Below are 16,824 nucleotides of genomic sequence, written 5' to 3'. Positions count from 1 at the left end.
TTGGCCATTCTTTCGATGGGTTTTTATTATGGATTTGAACACCCTGTTGCTTGTGGTAAACTCACTGTCCGCATATAAATTGAACCTTGAGAAATACGCGGTTCAGTGAGGCTCTGATGCCGGTGGTCATCGACTGTATCACTGTTGGCTTGCCTACTGCGCTTTGAACTGTAGCATAAAAACGTCCTAACAAATCGTTTAGTTCTTCGGGCGCTGCAGGTGTCCGGTCAGTTGTCACTGTCAGTCTATCCTTCTGCTGGCTCTTCCACTTCGCTGAAAACCTTCATAGCAAAGGCAATTGCCTTTTTTGTGTTTGATTCCAGGGCCCCGTCTTGAATTGTAAGCAGCTCCTCATCTGTCAGATCTCGGAATCGGGTACCCTGGGCCTTGTCTTTTTCTTTTGTCATGTCATCCTCGTCGCTCTTCAACCAGTCCTCAAATGTCTTCCCTACTCCAAATATATTAAAATTGACAATGAATTTGTCCATTTTAAAGACACTGTAATATTTAGAACTAGCTAGCCTACAGCGAATAATGTTAGCTCAACTGTAGCTAACGTTAATAGTTTCTATAGCAACCCACACAAGGCTGCATCTGATCACTAACGTTTAATAAGGTAGTTGCTACATTGTATCTCGCTTGCAAAATGACTGACCCTCCGATAGATTTCAGACACATTTTAGAAACTTTTTTAAACAAGGTTTATTTTTACGATGGACCTCATGTTTGAAATTTCTGTGATAGAAAAAATACAAGTGGCGTATTGATGTCTACTATTTGATGACGCTGTGCTCAGTCAGCGCGGGCAATACACAGCGGGCAATATGCCGGGTTAATGCCCCTTCTCCTGCCAATCAGAATCAAGCATTCTTAAACGAAGTAGAATAATTAATATTAATATTGTTTATCAAAATTATGTTATTGTTTTTCAGACAAACTTGTTGTGTACCCTGGAGATGATGTCATTCTGCCATGTCAGGCTGCTGATTCCTCCATCAGAGCTGTAGAGTGGAGCAGACCTGACCTGGAGCCAGAGTATGTCCTCTTCTACAGAGATGGACACTGTGATCCAACCCACCAGCATCCATCCTTTAAGGACAGGGTGGAGCTGGTGGACAGAGAGCTGAAGGACGGAGACGTGTCTTTAATTCTGAAGAATGTGAGCAGACACGACGACGGGACATACGAGTGTCGAGTTGCATCAGGTGATTCAAGACATAAAAGAGAGCCATCATTGACTCTGAGCCAATCAGAATCATCCGTCTGCAGGTTCCAGAGCCAGCAGGTGAGTGAGTCTCTCTCAGTGAGTTTTTCTGAGTATCAGGTTGTAGCTGCAGTTTCTAACATCAGAGAGGATGAAGACTGCTCCACTATCCACACATCTACTGACTCATATGTTTTATTTTATCTTCAGGTCCTGAGGATGGACCCTCCTCTCCTGTAGGCCGATACCATGGACTGGCAGCAGGTTTTGCAGTTGGACTGCTTCTTGTAACTCTTGCAGTCCTGAAATATAAAAGACATAAGAACAAGAGATCAGGACCGCCTGCTGCTGATGATGATAATGATGCTGATGAAGCATCGGGCGATAAGCCCGTCTGACAACTCCCAGAGCTCTTTACACCAGACTGTTTTCTCATGTTGTATATTCAAGACTTCTCTTACTGTGGGTGTGAGGTCATGTTTAAACCTGCTGTTTGTTTTTTCTCAACCAATCTCTTCCCTCTATGAAATCCACATACTTTTTTAAGTAAAAGTACTGTTAGTACAAAGATATTTTACTCGAGTAAAACATATCCCCCTCCATGAATCACCCACCTTACCGTGATGGAGGAGTCTGTGTATCTGAGTCTGGGATCTGTATTATCTGGAGCTCTGAGATCCTGTAGGAGCTCCCATGATGAGATGGTCCCAGAGGAGGGTCAGACAGAGAAGGATTCACTTCAAATGAACTTTACCTTTAGAGAACTAGAACATTTTACTCGAGTAAAAGTACTGTTGCTTTAAAGAAAAACGTTAGGCTACTTATTTGATACAAAACAGTGGACACCCCAAAGATGAAAATTCAATGAATGATGGACTGGCAGCAGGTGTTCCAGTTGGACTGATTATTGTAGCTGCTGCAGTGGTTGGTGTCCTGACATGTAGAAGACCTAACACCCCATCAGTCCCTCCTGCTACTACTGATGAAGCCGCCGCCACTACGCTTGTTTGACAACTCACAGGGACTAGAAATACTCTCTGTTTTTTTTAAATTTTGAGATCAAATTGAATGAATGAATTAGATTTTTATTTTGAACAACCTAAAAAATAATATATATACAACTTCGATTAACAAGTAAATCAATCTAATTGGCAGTGTCATACATCAGTGTTTCCCGGTCGTTTAAAATAACGCCACATTTCCATTCCAGCGATTCGCCTGTTCACTCTCAGCAGCGCACCGTCGTGACTCCATGACCAAGGCAACTGTCTGTGGTGAGTTCACATGTCCTCAGACTAACGTCAAAATGACCCGCAACATCATCTTTGTATTCAAACTCAGATCAGACATTCCACCACACATCAGTGTGTCTAGATTGAACACACAAGTTCATGATCCTAAATGAGGAAATGTCATTCGATTGCATTAAGAAAAATACAGGTTTGACTGCAGAGTACCAGTTCTGCTGCAAATGTTTACTTAAAGCTATATTCCGTAAGAATTTCTCCCATCTAGTGGTGAAATTGTACATGACAACCAACTGAATATTACTTTCTAGCCCCTCCCATTCCGAGCGTGTTTTAACTCCTACGGTGGCCGAACCTGAAATTATCTCTTTCTATCTCCATCGTTTACACGCAGCTGTTCTAGCCACTCCAATATTGACTTTGGTCTTGTTGCTTTGCCTGTCGCATTGTCGTTTTGATTCTCTTTTTCCCTTCTGGCTGGCATTCGTCACGGTGCCCCTGAGTCTAAAAGTGTGAAATACGGAGGTATGTGTGTCCCCCCCCCCCCTGGCTAAGGTATTTTAAAGATGGTGGCACTTCATGGCGGCCGTCATTCGAGCGACTTGCCCGTATGTATTCTGAATGATGGCAGATTCTACGCTTACGAGAATACTTTGATTAGTTGGTAGAAGTAATTACACTTGAATGAGCACATATTTGTGAAAGAACAATGTTTTTTTTGTTAAGAATCAACTCAAAACATTACGCAATGGAGCTTTAAAGTAAAAAGAAGGCCTTATCAGCGCAGCTTCAAGGTGGAGATTTTCAACTCTAATACAATGCTGGATAAGTAAAATAGCATCACATGACAATGCCAGAAAAAAAATTAATACATTCACCTCTAAAGGGCCCAGGGCATGAGCCAAACGAGCATTTAGCGGTAAATATATATATATATATATACACACACATATGCGAATGTACATCAAGACATGTCATACAATTTCATTAAGAAAAAGACGGTTTACCCAGCATTTTGGTCAACACAAAAACTATAATGGGTCGAATTGACCCTTAACATAATATGAGGTTTAATACGTACAGGGGTTTATTTTGATAAGTGTGACGTATTACTCGTTTGTGCATGCTGGTCACTTTCAGGCCCTGCTAACTTAATACTTAAATAATTATGTGAACTGTCCGGAAAGAAAACAATCGGCATTGATCATTGCAGTCTGAACGTGGCCGTATGGTAAAACAGGCTGTGACTGCAGAGTACCAGTTCTGCTGCAAGTGTTTAGTTAAATTAAAAAGAAGGCATTATCAGTGCAATGTAGGCTACTTCATGGTGGAGATTTTCAACTCTAATACAATGCAAAACAAATTATGACGGCCTCCGTAAAAAGCTCTCTCTTGTTTGTGTTGTTTTTGTTCATTTTCGTGGAAACTATCTATGTAACAAGCAACAAACTAAGATTGGTGTACAGATGTCACAGTTCATTCCATCATGCATCTTGCACACTACTTTGCACTATTACTTTTTGCACTCTACATCCCACTCCATGTGTACTTGTCTTAATATTCTGTCTTATTTGTATATTTGTATTTTTGTATATTATGTTGACATGTGCCTATATTTATATTGCTGTCTCTATTGTACAGTATGTTACTACTACGTGTCTGTTTGTTGAATGTATGGAGAGTTAACACCTACCAAAGTCAAATTCCTTGTGTATGTAAGTATACTTGGCCAATGAATCTGATTCTGATGCTGGACAGTTTAAGAAATAATAATCATATTTTATTTGTGATATTTTAGTAGACTCTGAATCTGGAATGTTCTCTGTTAGGTACATGTAGTACAATGTTTTCCTCTGAAGTACAAGTACACAGTGACCCTGTAGCATTCAGTACAGGTAGTTGCATATCAAGTGCCTTGGGGTCATGAGGACAAACCAATCTAAACATGCCTACTAGTATTTTATAAGCCAAGCCAATCTAAACATGCCTACTAGTATTTTATAATGAGGTGTGAAGAGTTCTTGTACCTGTTATCGGTTTGTGTGTTTGGTCAGGTCAGGCATTTCATATGTTTATTTTGTATTGGGGTTTTTTCTCATCCCTTTAGGGCTCGTGTCATTTGTATAAGCTTATAAAGGCTGCTAATGTGAGGTTTACACTAAGGAGTTGATTAAAGTCTGAATACCTTACCCTCAGTGAAATTACAGCTGTGAGTAACTGTTGTAAAACTCTTTGTATGAATGAAGAGATTAAACTGGTTTAAAAAAACAACAACTAAAAATGTAAGGAGGATTCAGAGGAATGTCTAGCTAGTATTACTGCTGAATATTAATGTTGAAAGACTTGAACAGTGGAGCATTTGAAGTGTGGAAGCTGCAGTGGAAAAGACTGAACATGGAACTAAACAATTTGTTTTAAGGTAGCACTATACTGTAGTCAGAAAACAAGACGGTATATTATGTCGGGTGACAATAGTTAGTGTTAATACGGTAATGTCAACAACTGTACACAATTTCCTACAACTTTATCCTTTCGAAATTTACACACTACACGAGTACATAGTATACACAGTGTACTACATGTAAGTGTACTCACAGAAGTATCCAAAGTGAGACACAACTTCAGTTTCAGCTAGAAGGAAAAGATGCTCATTTTTTTATTTGATCTCAAGAGATTAAAAACTTGACATAGAAACAAACATGAACAACAACTCACAGCAGAATGTAAAGAATGATCAGCTCTTAAGATCCTGAGTTTAACATCCTACATCTACATATTAACCTACATGTGGAGTTCGGGTTAAAGATTTTAAGATGCTGAGTTCAAGTCAAAGTAGAACAGGGGGCGTCGGAATGGCGGGAAAAAGGGGACTGAGTAAAAATATGCTAGAATGAATAGCTGTTGATGCGGGGAGGGGCCCATAGAAAATGGCTTTCTACAGGGCTCAAAATGTTGTGCTACGCCCCTGGTCCTCCCGTTTCTAAACTAAGAGATCAGTTCAAAAGTGATGCTCCGTGGTGACAGCGGTGATGACATCATCCAATCCCTCCTCAGCCTGGGTGGGTGGGGTCGTCACCACGGAGACAGGCACGTCATTTCCTAGAGTCAGAGCAGGTTAGAAAGAAAATGTAGATAATTGATCAGCTAAAAAAACAGAATCAGAAAACTTTATTGATCCCCTCAGGGAAATTGGTACATTTCAGTTGCTCACAGTCTACTCTCCCATTGCCAGTTCTATCTCCACAGCGCTGTGGAGTAAGGTCTGGCTACACCACAGATGCATTCTGGGATAGGAGAAAAAAACACCCGGGGGAATACATTACAAAGATGGTTTTCTTTCCGGGTTTGGCTCATTGCATCTCGTGACTGAGTGGCTAATTGGACAGCTGTACAGTTTACCGACTACTAACTAGCTAACAGATGCTAACTACAGTTAGTGGTAACCTTAGCAACATTATCTGTCCAAAGCTTATGAAATCACCTTGGTACTTCATACACTGTCATAAACTGGTCTGTTGATGACATCTTTATGACAAGTTCAAATTGTTACACTTTACTTGAGATCAAGATAAAATATACACATTTATAATGGTCGCATGACAAACAATGTAATGTAAACCTACCAATTAATGACATTATTAATTAGGCCTGCCATGACATATTTATAACAGGTTATATTTTCTTGGTTAATGTCAAGTTGTCATAGCAAAGACATCGACAGCTTATGTTGTCTTCGTTAATGTCAAGTTGTCATAACACAACCATCTCATACAATGCCAAGCTGGCATTAAAAGTGTTGTAATTAACCGAAACATACTTAATGACAACAGTCATTCACATTCAAAAAGAATAATGTTGGGTGTCCTGTCCTGTCTTATGCACACCCCTTCAAATAAACTGTTACCGATATGTGATATGGAAATATGTGTTGTGATGGAATAGTTCTGCTCTGAGACAACTGTTAATCATCAACACTGGAGTGGTATTTTGAGATGGATTGATTGATTGATTGTAAGTCCAATGAATGAATCGGAGTGTTACCTGTTTCTCTGCCTCGATATAAAGACACCATGATGAAAGTGGAGATGCAGTACAGACAGAACATCACCAGGTGGATGACCAGTCGGAAAACAAGGTGGAGAGGGTCTGAGGCCAAGGGCGGAGCTGCAGAAGTAGGTGGGCCTGAGTTCGTGAATTTGTGAATATCTGGATGAATGAACTCCTGAAATCAAAGGTAACCTCCTCACCTGTGACAGAGACCCAGCTGGGTGGAGACTCTCCAACACTGCTGATGTTGCACTTGTAGAGGCCTTCATCAGACCTGGAAACATGGTGGATGGTCATGTGACCTGCAGGCTCAGTCCTGATGAAGGAGCCATCTTTATAGAAACCAGCTGGGAGGTTGGAGGAGTTCTTTGTTTTACAGGTCAGAGTGAGGTCTTCTCCCTCCATCACAGGGAGGACAGGACTCTGCAGGATCACTGGTCCACCTCAACACAGAGACAAACTACAGCATGTCATCCATTCACACACAGCTTCATCAATACTGACTCCACAGTCTGATCTTACCAGTGACAGTGATGGTGATGCTGTTACTGGTTGCTCCCTCTCTGGACTCACACCAGTAAACTCCACTGTACCATGGAGCCACGTAGCTAATGTTACAGGAAGAACCATCAGTTTTTCCCCAGCCATCTCCACACTGAGTCCTGGTGTCTCTGGTTGTGTTCCTCCTCAGAGTCCATCCAGCAGAGCTGTCGTCCTCCTCACAGCTCACAGAGACAGACTGTCCTTCAAACATCTGAGAGCTGCTGGGACTTACAGTCAGAGAGACTGGAGGGGGGAAAGTTTAGTGAAAACTAGTTGATTATTACTGCTACTGTGACAACCACTGCTTTCGACAAAGCGGGCCTCTGAGGCTTCACATTGATTCTCTAGGACACTTAAGGAATCAGCTCATGTCTTTACTCTTGCAATAATTGATCTAAGCTGGGAAACCTTCCTTCATGTTTGCTACCAGGATGCTCCAATATATTAACCTCATTGTGTGTGATGTTTTTCATCTTTACCTTTCTTGTTTTCTATTTTTGCCCACAACAAGTATCTCTACATTAAAGCTACTCAGAGTTTCAAAGGGATGTGGTTAACTATATCTGGTATTCTGGGGAGTTTCTGTATGTGAATAAGTGTGAACAAGCCGGCGGATGTAGATGTAGGTGAGATGTATCATTGTTCATTTTCAGGTTTGAAAAATACCAAACTTTTTTTGTTCGTACAAACACTTTTCACACACACACACACACACACACACACACACACACACACACACACACACACACACACACACACACACACACACACACACACACACACACACACACACACATATTGTTTTACACATGCTTTGATAAATGACGCTTCTGGCTTCTCATTCATAAACTTTACAAAAATAACTTAAATATGTACTTTGAATACACACAATAACCCTCTACACATTGTAAAAGTACTCTGAACAGGACTTTGTATCTAGAGAAGAAGTGTACTGACCTTGGTTTGTTGGGCAGCTCAGCAGTGAGATCAGAACTGAAGAGATAAGACATTCAGGTTAGTTGGAGCTTGGTTCAGTTCAAAGTTTAAAAAATAAAAAAAAACACTATGAAACATTTACACAACCTTTCAAAATTCTCATAATGTTAACGGTCCAGAAGCATTGTTTTAAGCCAAACATTGCTGTATAACCTAGACTTTAGATATCTCAGTTTTCTTGCATTTCTTTGAGTATTATTTTCAGCATTGTTATCATAAATGCATAAAGAGTTTACTTACAAATCAGCCGCAGCAGAGATGGCTCCTCCATCCTGACATTTGGCCAAATGATGTCTACACTTTGTTCATTTCATAGTCACATCAAGTAAGCCCTCCTCCTTCTTCCTCTGTGACCAGCAGTGTGGTTGACGAGAAGCCTCCTCGGCCAAAGTTGGATACTTCAGTTGCACATGCATGCATAATCTCATGCATTCGTACATACATACACATCCTGCATAACATCAATATGGGGGTTTGTGTGCATAAGTATGAATTTAAACTGAAGAACATACACCTGTTAAATTTCTTGTTAATGCAATTATCTAATCAACCAATCACATGGCAGCTGCTTCAATGCATTTAGGGTGGTGGTCCTGGCCAAGAACTTCTCCTGAACTCCAAACTGAATGTCAGAATGGGAAAGAAAGGTGATCTAAGCAACTTTGAGCGTGGCATGCTGTTGTGAGTATTTCACAATCTGCTCAGTTACTGGGATTTTCAAGCACACCAATTACTAGGGTTTACAAAGAATGGTCTGAAAAAGGAAAAACATCCAGTTTGTGGCAGTCCTGGGGGGGTGAAAATGCCTCGTTGATGCTAGAAGTCATAGGAGAATGGGCCGACTGATTCCAGCTGAGAGAAGATCAACTTTGACTCAAATAACCTCTCGTTACAACAGAGGTATGCAGCAAAGCATTTGTGAAGCCACAACACGCACAACCTTGAGGCGGATGGGCTACACCAGCAGAAGACCCCACCGGGTACCACTCATCTCCACTAAAAATAGGAACATGAGGCTACAATTTGCACAAGCTCACCAAAATTGGACAGTTGAAGACTGGAAGAACGTTGCCTGGTCTGAGGAGTCTCAAATTCTGTTGAGACATTCAGATGGTAGAGTCAGAATTTGGCGTAAACAGAATGAGAAAATGGATCCATCATGCCTTGTTACCACTGAGCAGGCTGGTGGTGGTGGGGGTGTAATGGTGTGGGGGATGCTACCCTATCAATATGGGCCAACATTTCTAAAGAATGCTTCCAGCACCTTGTTGAATCAATGCCACAAAGAATTAAGGCAGTTCTGAAGGCAAAAGGGGTCAAACATGGTATTAGTAGGGTGTTCCTAATAATTCTTTAGGTGTATGTACAGTATGTGCAAGTAAATTTAAATCTTGACCAAGGCAGCTTCTTATAATCTTGAAACAAATAAGCCATCTCTTTGTAAGTGCATCTTCCTCCCAACTACCCAAGATGTGGGAGGAAGTGAACACAACAACACCTTGCCTCTGTTTAACCACTGAAATGTAGTCAGAAATAGACTAAAATAGACTGTGTAGCTGCACACTATGAAACTACACACCAAGAATCAGTCAGCTTTATTGCCAAGCAGGTTTCCATGTGAAGGTATTTGCCTTGAGCTTTTGGTGCAGTCAAAATATGAATATGTGTAAGGGTTAAAATGTCGGCCAAATACGCCGGGGGGCCTTAAAAAACAAGTGTGAGTGAGATGCACATTATAAAACTCTCCTTGGATGAGAGCATCATATCAGTTGAGTCAGACAGCCAGCAGGTGGCAGAACACCACCTTCTCTTTCTTTACACATGCTCAGTTCAGCTCTCAGTTCACTCTGTTGGATTGGTCTTTCATTTATGCTAGGTATTTTTTAATTTAACCGTGACTATATGAACATAACTTTTGCTGGAATGCCGTTTTATTCACAATTAAATAAATACATAAATAAATGAATAAATAATTAAATTAATGAATAAATATGCCTTTGAAATACATCATGAAATAAATAAATGAGGCAATAAATACATAAATAATTAAATACATTTCATTATTTCATGGTACTTTTATTTCATAAGTCCATATTTATTTATTTTAAGAGACTTTTATTTCATAAGCCCCTATTTATTTATTTCAGGAGACTTTTATTTCATAAGTCCCTATTTATTTATTTCAAGAGACTTTTATTTTCCTAATGCCACATTTATTTTTTTCACTTTCTATTTATTTCAAGTTCATATATGCAAATCGGGGGGCGTGGCTATCTCTCACATTCAGAACAAGGTGGATGGGACTTCTTTGGCAGACCAACAACAGGACAATTTTAACATTTTTCGCCATCTTATTCATCACTAAATTCACTTCTGAGAACGTTTTAGGCGAGAAATGAAATGTTTAGATTTCGACTTTGTCTTATGAAAATCGTTGCCGAATTGACAATTTGCTTCAAAGTTTTTGGAGTTGAGAAGCTCCATATAGTGACGCGACAGCCAGCTAGCATCTGCCGGGGCTGCTAGCTCGTCGCTCGGAGAACCCAATGTAAGCTGGAGGTCTGTCTCACACACACACACGCCAAAGCACAGCAGGCAAAGGCAGGGGAGAGAGATACCCTTTTCTCTTCGAGAAAAATTCCCATTCACCTTGTCTCACTTCACCTTCAACGGAAATGTTCAGTTTAATGTGAATGAGAGCAGTCTTTTGCCCGCTAGCTCACATAACAACGCCTCAGCTAATGTCGTGTCAACCCGCAGTGGACAGAGCACCACGAGAGGCCTGTTGTGGTGCTCCGTCAGGTCAGCGCTAGTTGGTGGTCTAGTTACCCCAGAATAGGTGCTTGTGTGCTGGGTAAAGAGTACCGCGAACCGGTCGTGTTGCACACTCACTTCGCCAGCCTTTTTTTGCCCACGGCTCTGTTCTGAATGTGAGAGATAGCCACGCCCCCTGATTTGCATATTCATGAATATCAGTCACATGACCTTTTACGTCATCACACTCTTTTTCCAACTGACTGTCGCCATCTTGAGTACCTACCGGCTGGGCGGGGCCGTGGGCGGAGTGAGTACCAACCGTAACAACTGACAAGCTTGCTACAATTTACAGCTTCGTACGGATACAGTGTAGCTAAATGGCTACAAACGGCAACATTTCGCACCTCGACTGCCATGAAAAGAAACGTTACTTTCAAAAAATATCCTCGTTAGGATGTGATCCCTACTCGATACCTGATACGTTCTTCCAGCCTCTGTCCGCTGCTACCGAACTACCAATCCTGGCATTCAATGACATATATATTTACCTTATACATAATCCGTCGCCATACACTGGTGAAAGCCTCAAAGCGTACAAGAGTACCGAGGCATATCGGTACTTTGTTGCGGGCTGGGTCCTTGACTCGAAGATATGGCACCTTCACAACAAGAAGATGTTTCTCGTGAAAGGAAAGGTAAGTGTTCTTTTAACCCAACTTTGTAAACAGCTGTTAGCAGCTAGCATAACAACTCAAGGCTATCGACTAACTTCTAGCTGCTCTGTAGTGTATGTCAGCTCAAGGGGTAGCTAAATCATCTGGTCATGGTTTCAAAACAAACTACAAGAACGAATGAAAAGCGTTGTGTTTTCATGTTCTGGGGAGGAAATAACAGGCATTGTCTTTTTGAATAGCTCTCTCATAATTCAATTCAGGGTTGCTTTAACAAGTGTTTTTACTGTAACAATTAGACAGCATTAAGGGAAACAGTAACATGAAATACACTCTCTCTCTCTTTCTCTCTCTCCACTCCCTTAGTACACTATAAAAAAAACGGTTGTGTGTGTAACATGGCACTGTGTTGTAAATGCATTGATTGACAACTGAGTTGATTTCACTAGACTAATTGGTCTGCTGTCTTCTCTTAAGGTGAACCACTCTCAGGCCGTCAACATGACCCCCACACAACCATGGATCGTAGTCCATGATGATGGGACAATTTTAATGGCCCACTGCACCTGCAAAGCGGGATTGGGTGAAGCATGCTCGCATGCAGCTGCTCTCATGTATGCTGTCTTAGCAGCGGTAAATCTTAAAGATGGACTGTCCAGTACAGAGATGCCCTGTGCCTGGGTTCTTCCGAGCAAAACTGGCAAGGTGCAGTACGAAGAAATCTGCAACATCTCATTCATGAAGAAGAAGACCGTAACATACTCCCCACTACCCAGCATTCCTGTCCCTACAGAAGAGGAGTTTATGGACTTCTACCAAAAGCTGTATGAATGTGATGTTCAGGAAGAAAGTAGTAAGGGGACTGCTATCTTGTCTGTGATCGAGGGCCACTCTCACAGATACAAACCAAAGACCCTTCAACTGAATTTGCCAGAACCACTTTCTAAATTATATTCAAAGGCAAAGTTGCATAATGATTTGTCGTCCTTACTAGTAGAGAGTGAAAGCATCTTTGACAATCTTCAGATAACAGAGCAACAGGTATGTACTGACAAAAGTCTTTAGTTTTAATGTTTACATTAATAGCTTTATTATGTTGAAATAGAATTACATTTTTCAACTTTCAGTCCTTATCAGTAGAAGAGGCAACCAGAGCACAGTCTGCCAGTAAGGTTTGGTTTGAGCAAAGAGCAGGCAGAGTAACAGCGTCAGTCTTCCACGAAGCAGGCAGGTCAGGCAGTGCTGCATCCTTGATTAAGAGGATTTGCTATCCCCGGTCCTGTCAGGTGTCTACAGGGGCAGTGAGGTAACGATAGAAATGTACAAAGAGAGACTACATATCAAAGTATGCTGCCCAGGGCTGGTTTTCATTCTATTTGTCATAGCCATATTTCAGAGGAACAATGATGTCCTTACAATCCCACTTAAAGGACTTAAATGATACAAGCTGAGAATATGATCCCAATCCTAAATATACAACGTTTCCATGTTTCTCAAAAGAGACTGCCATTACATGTACATAATGGTGTGTGCACTCATAGAGAATAATGAATACATTATTCTGGATTTGCAGTGCATACTATATTGCTAATGTATTAAAGTATAAATTATTCTTTATTTTTCTAGATGGGGACATGTGAGTGAGCTAACAGCAAGGACACAGTACATCACAGCATTGCAAGATCATCACATTGATTTTCAAGTGCAGACAACAGGCCTAATCATCAACAAATCACTGCCATGGATCGGTGCATCGCCGGATGGAACTATTACCTGTGCTTGCCACGGTAGAGGTGTGCTTGAGATAAAATGCCCTTTTACTCTTAAAGATCAGTCTATTGTCAACAGCTGCAATGCTGACACAAACTTCGGTCTAATGGCAAAGGACAATGTGATAGCGCTAAAGCCGAATCACAAATATATGGCACAAGTCCAAGTACAAATGCGCATTGCTGAGGTCCAGTATGGTGACTTTGTAGTGTGGAGTCCCACTGAAATGTTTATTCAGCGCATTCAGTTTGATGAAGTGTTCTTCAATGAGACATACAGTGGAGTAGAAAAATGTATTAAAACTAGGATTTTGCCAGAACTTCTTGGGAAATATTACACAGTACCACGTCCAGTGGTTTCCCCAACCTCAGAGCAACAGCCCCAGTCAGGGTGCTATTGTGGTGAACCAGCTGGAGAGCCAGAGAATGTAGTAATCTGTGCATCTAAACAGTGCAAAAGAGGGCTCTTCCACAGGTCTTGCTTGCGTTTGACTAGAGTTCCAAAAGTGTGGAAATGTTATGAATGCAGGAAAATCCAGAATAAATGAAACACTGTATTAGGTAAGATTCCCCGTTGTGTTGGCTATACACACACACACACTCACACAAACACACACACACACTAGTACGGTAGACTGTTACTCCTAGAGCGGGGGTCTTCAACATTTTTTAAGCCAAGGACCCCTTAACCGAAAGAGACGGAGCAGGGACCCTCTACTACATATATTTTATAAAATTGAGTTGCATATTAAACTGGGCCTACAGTAAGGTGTAGAGCAGCCTAAAGCCTTTATACCTACCTTTTTAGTACATAGAATACTAAACTATTAAAATATCCTACTAATTCTTGGTATGATTTTATAATTCATGTTTTAATGTTAAACATACATGTGGCACAGTGAATCCTTAGGATGAACTGTATCTGTGGATCTTAGAGGCTACCTTACTTATGGGCCAGTAAGCCTATAATCAGTGTTTTTTTTCACACTTTCAAAAAATTAACAATTTTGACCCCGTTGAAGATCTCTGATCTAGAGAATAAGACTTTATGCTTCAGATTGTATTAGTTTATTCCTTGTAGTCTTGCGCGCACGCACACGCGACATACCTACACAGTATACTGTTACACTGTAGACCGTATCAAGTTTTCTGTGCATGATTCTCTGTATTTGTTGTTTTGCTTTCTTTGATTTGTATATAGTTATTTTGGTGGGGAGGTTGCCTTTCAGCTGGTTTTGGAGTGTGCAAACTAGATTTGAGTGCCCTGTCTAGTTGTCTGGCAAATTGTAAATACTATTTATACTATTACTACATATACCATTTATATCTTGAAAATATATCCTATTTATCCAATTCCATATCCTGCTAAATTAATTAATAAGCAATGAGTTTTACTGGTCTTGTTCTTCTGTTTTGAAGAAGTTTGACATTGAAATAAATAAAATATTTGTACTGTATTAACAGTTCCCTGTGGGTCTTATTAATGTCACATAAAAGACAGACTAATGAATGACATGAAATGAAATGAATGTATTGACACAAATTTATTCACTCCTTTGGAACAACAGGGGGGCAAAGGTTACAGAGGGCACAGCACACTTTCACCATCTTGTCCAGAGGTGTGAGTCCATCTGGGGTTGAGTAGCACAGAGTTATTGGTATTGTTCCTTGCAAAATGGTGTATTTATTCCGTACGAGGCCTATAACTCTCTCCACATGGATGCGCACTGCTGCCAGTCCCCGCGATGACTCAACTTCAGCTGGGTGAAGCTGCTGTTTTCCTTTAGTAAATGCCGGTATCTTGAGTCGAGCATTAACAAGACCCAAAGACTCTGCCACATTAAACCCCCTGTCTGCGAGAACAACATCTCCAGGGGACAATAAGTCAAGAAATCCACTGTGCTCAGTCACATGCTTGTCACTTGTCCTCCCGCCCCAACCTTTCGAAACAAAGCTGATGACCCCTTGTGGAGTTATGGAGATGAGGTATTTAACTGTGTTATGATGCTTATACTGAGAATACGTTTGTGCTCTTGCTCTCATTTCCTTTGGTCTTTCGATAAAAATTTCAAAGCAATCAATAATACTGGTACAATTTTCAAAGCCGTTTCTATAACACATTGGGAGACTACAAAGGATCTGATCTCTGCTTGGCCACTTTATGATATTACACAGCCTGATATTCATTACATTCAGTGTGTTGTTGAAAACCCGACCAGCAGTTGACGTGGATACATGAAATACATGAGCTAAAAAGAAAAGTGGCAAGTTCATTCTCAGGCGCATTAATGTCAAAAGAAACTGCTGAAAAGGGGACAAATTTGATTTCCACTTTAGGAATGATGAGATATAAAGAGAAAAACAACAATTAGTTTTACATATGAAGGAAGGCCAGTTAATTTATGTACTTTATCATCTTTGTCCTTCAAACTTTCTTGGTCGAAGAGACAATGACTTTACTTGACCCTTGAGCTTCCAAATTTCTGTCCGTAATCTGTACGACGCTCCTCATTTAATTGTTTCATTGTGGCTTCACAAGAGGCATTTCCACAGGAACCTAGAGATAACCCTACACCACTGCTAGTCTCCATTCCAGGCTCCTCTCTGTCAATCTCCTGTCCCTCTTCTCCATCCAACTCATGTCCGTCTTCTCCACCCAACCCCTCTTCATCTCCCCGTCAATTTCCTGTCCATCTTCTTCATCTAACTCATGTCTATCTTCTCTTCCAAACTCTTGCCTGTCATCTTTGTCCATCTCCACTCCCTCTTCTTCTTTTCAGTCTCTTGTCTGTCCAAACTAACTGCTCTTTTTCTCTTCAGTTCTTGAGTTTGTTTGAATCTTGTCATTTGATTAATCCTCTTCCTCTTGTTGGGGGAGCTGAGGTACGGAAATATTGTTGGGACAAAGTCAGGGTTCAGAGGGTTCTGGCTCTTCACACCTAGTGAGACAAATAATTCACAGTATAATTTAGATTATGAATAACTATCTCTAAACGTCAACAACGTGGAAGAAAGCTACAATGTCAGTGAAATAAACAATAGTAGCTAGTATGTGAAGTTAATAAGGACTGAAGAACTCATATGTGCTATGCTTTGCAAAACGGTGACTCCAACAAATGCTCCAGGCTGCTAATGTTATGGTGTAAACAGATTAGCCAACCAGTTGGTAATGTCACCAGTCTTAGGACACACACACACACACACACACACACACACACACACACACACACACACACACACACACACACACACACACACACACACACACACACACACACACACACACACACACACACACACACGTTTCCAGACTACAATCTTAAACTGGTTCTAAGCTCGAACAAATAGGCTATCCTCAGTTTATGACTGATGTGATGTCTCTACCAGATATTGTAACAAGTTTGTATTAAAGGATAAACTGACCTTTGACGCTAAACTCATGCTGTTAGACAGTATATGAAACAATTCACCCTGACTGCTTAATACTGTTTGGAAAGATTCGTATGTTATTATCTTTAGGTTGGCGGTTAGCGCCCCGTTAGCCGTTAGCCCGTTAACAATATATTGACATCCACTTACCACAAACAAAA

General features: G+C 40.8%; 1 protein-coding gene and 2 pseudogenes across 1 annotated transcript; 2 read left to right on the top strand and 1 right to left on the bottom strand.

Annotated features, from left to right (window-relative positions):
- The window catches only part of LOC120572818, a 37,569-nt pseudogene extending 34,822 nt beyond the window's left edge, over window positions 1-2,747 (top strand).
- The window catches only part of LOC120572864, a 642,621-nt pseudogene that overhangs the window by 603,095 nt on the left and 22,702 nt on the right, over window positions 1-16,824 (bottom strand).
- On the top strand, window positions 11,034-13,213 carry LOC120572825. The gene is made up of 3 exons (XM_039822291.1): window positions 11,034-11,489; window positions 11,943-12,506; window positions 13,092-13,213. Exons 1-3 carry the CDS (start codon window positions 11,172-11,174, stop codon window positions 13,107-13,109), a joined length of 900 nt encoding a protein of 299 aa, XP_039678225.1. The 5' UTR covers window positions 11,034-11,171; the 3' UTR covers window positions 13,110-13,213.

Source organism: Perca fluviatilis, chromosome 14 (assembly GCF_010015445.1).
Source record: "Perca fluviatilis chromosome 14, GENO_Pfluv_1.0, whole genome shotgun sequence".
Taxonomy (NCBI): Eukaryota; Metazoa; Chordata; class Actinopteri; order Perciformes; family Percidae; genus Perca; species Perca fluviatilis.
This window is presented reverse-complemented; position numbering and strand designations above follow the sequence as displayed.

What these genes read in the sequence shown, in the direction of transcription:
- LOC120572825 (XM_039822291.1), top strand. Translation starts at nt 11,172, where the DNA reads ATGGCTACAAACGGCAACATTTCGCACCTCGACTGCCATGAAAAGAAA. An exon ending in TGTTTCTCGTGAAAGGAAAG is followed by an intron (nt 11,490 to 11,942) that starts GTAAGTGTTCTT and finishes TCTTCTCTTAAG; the next exon opens with GTGAACCACTCTCAGGCCGT.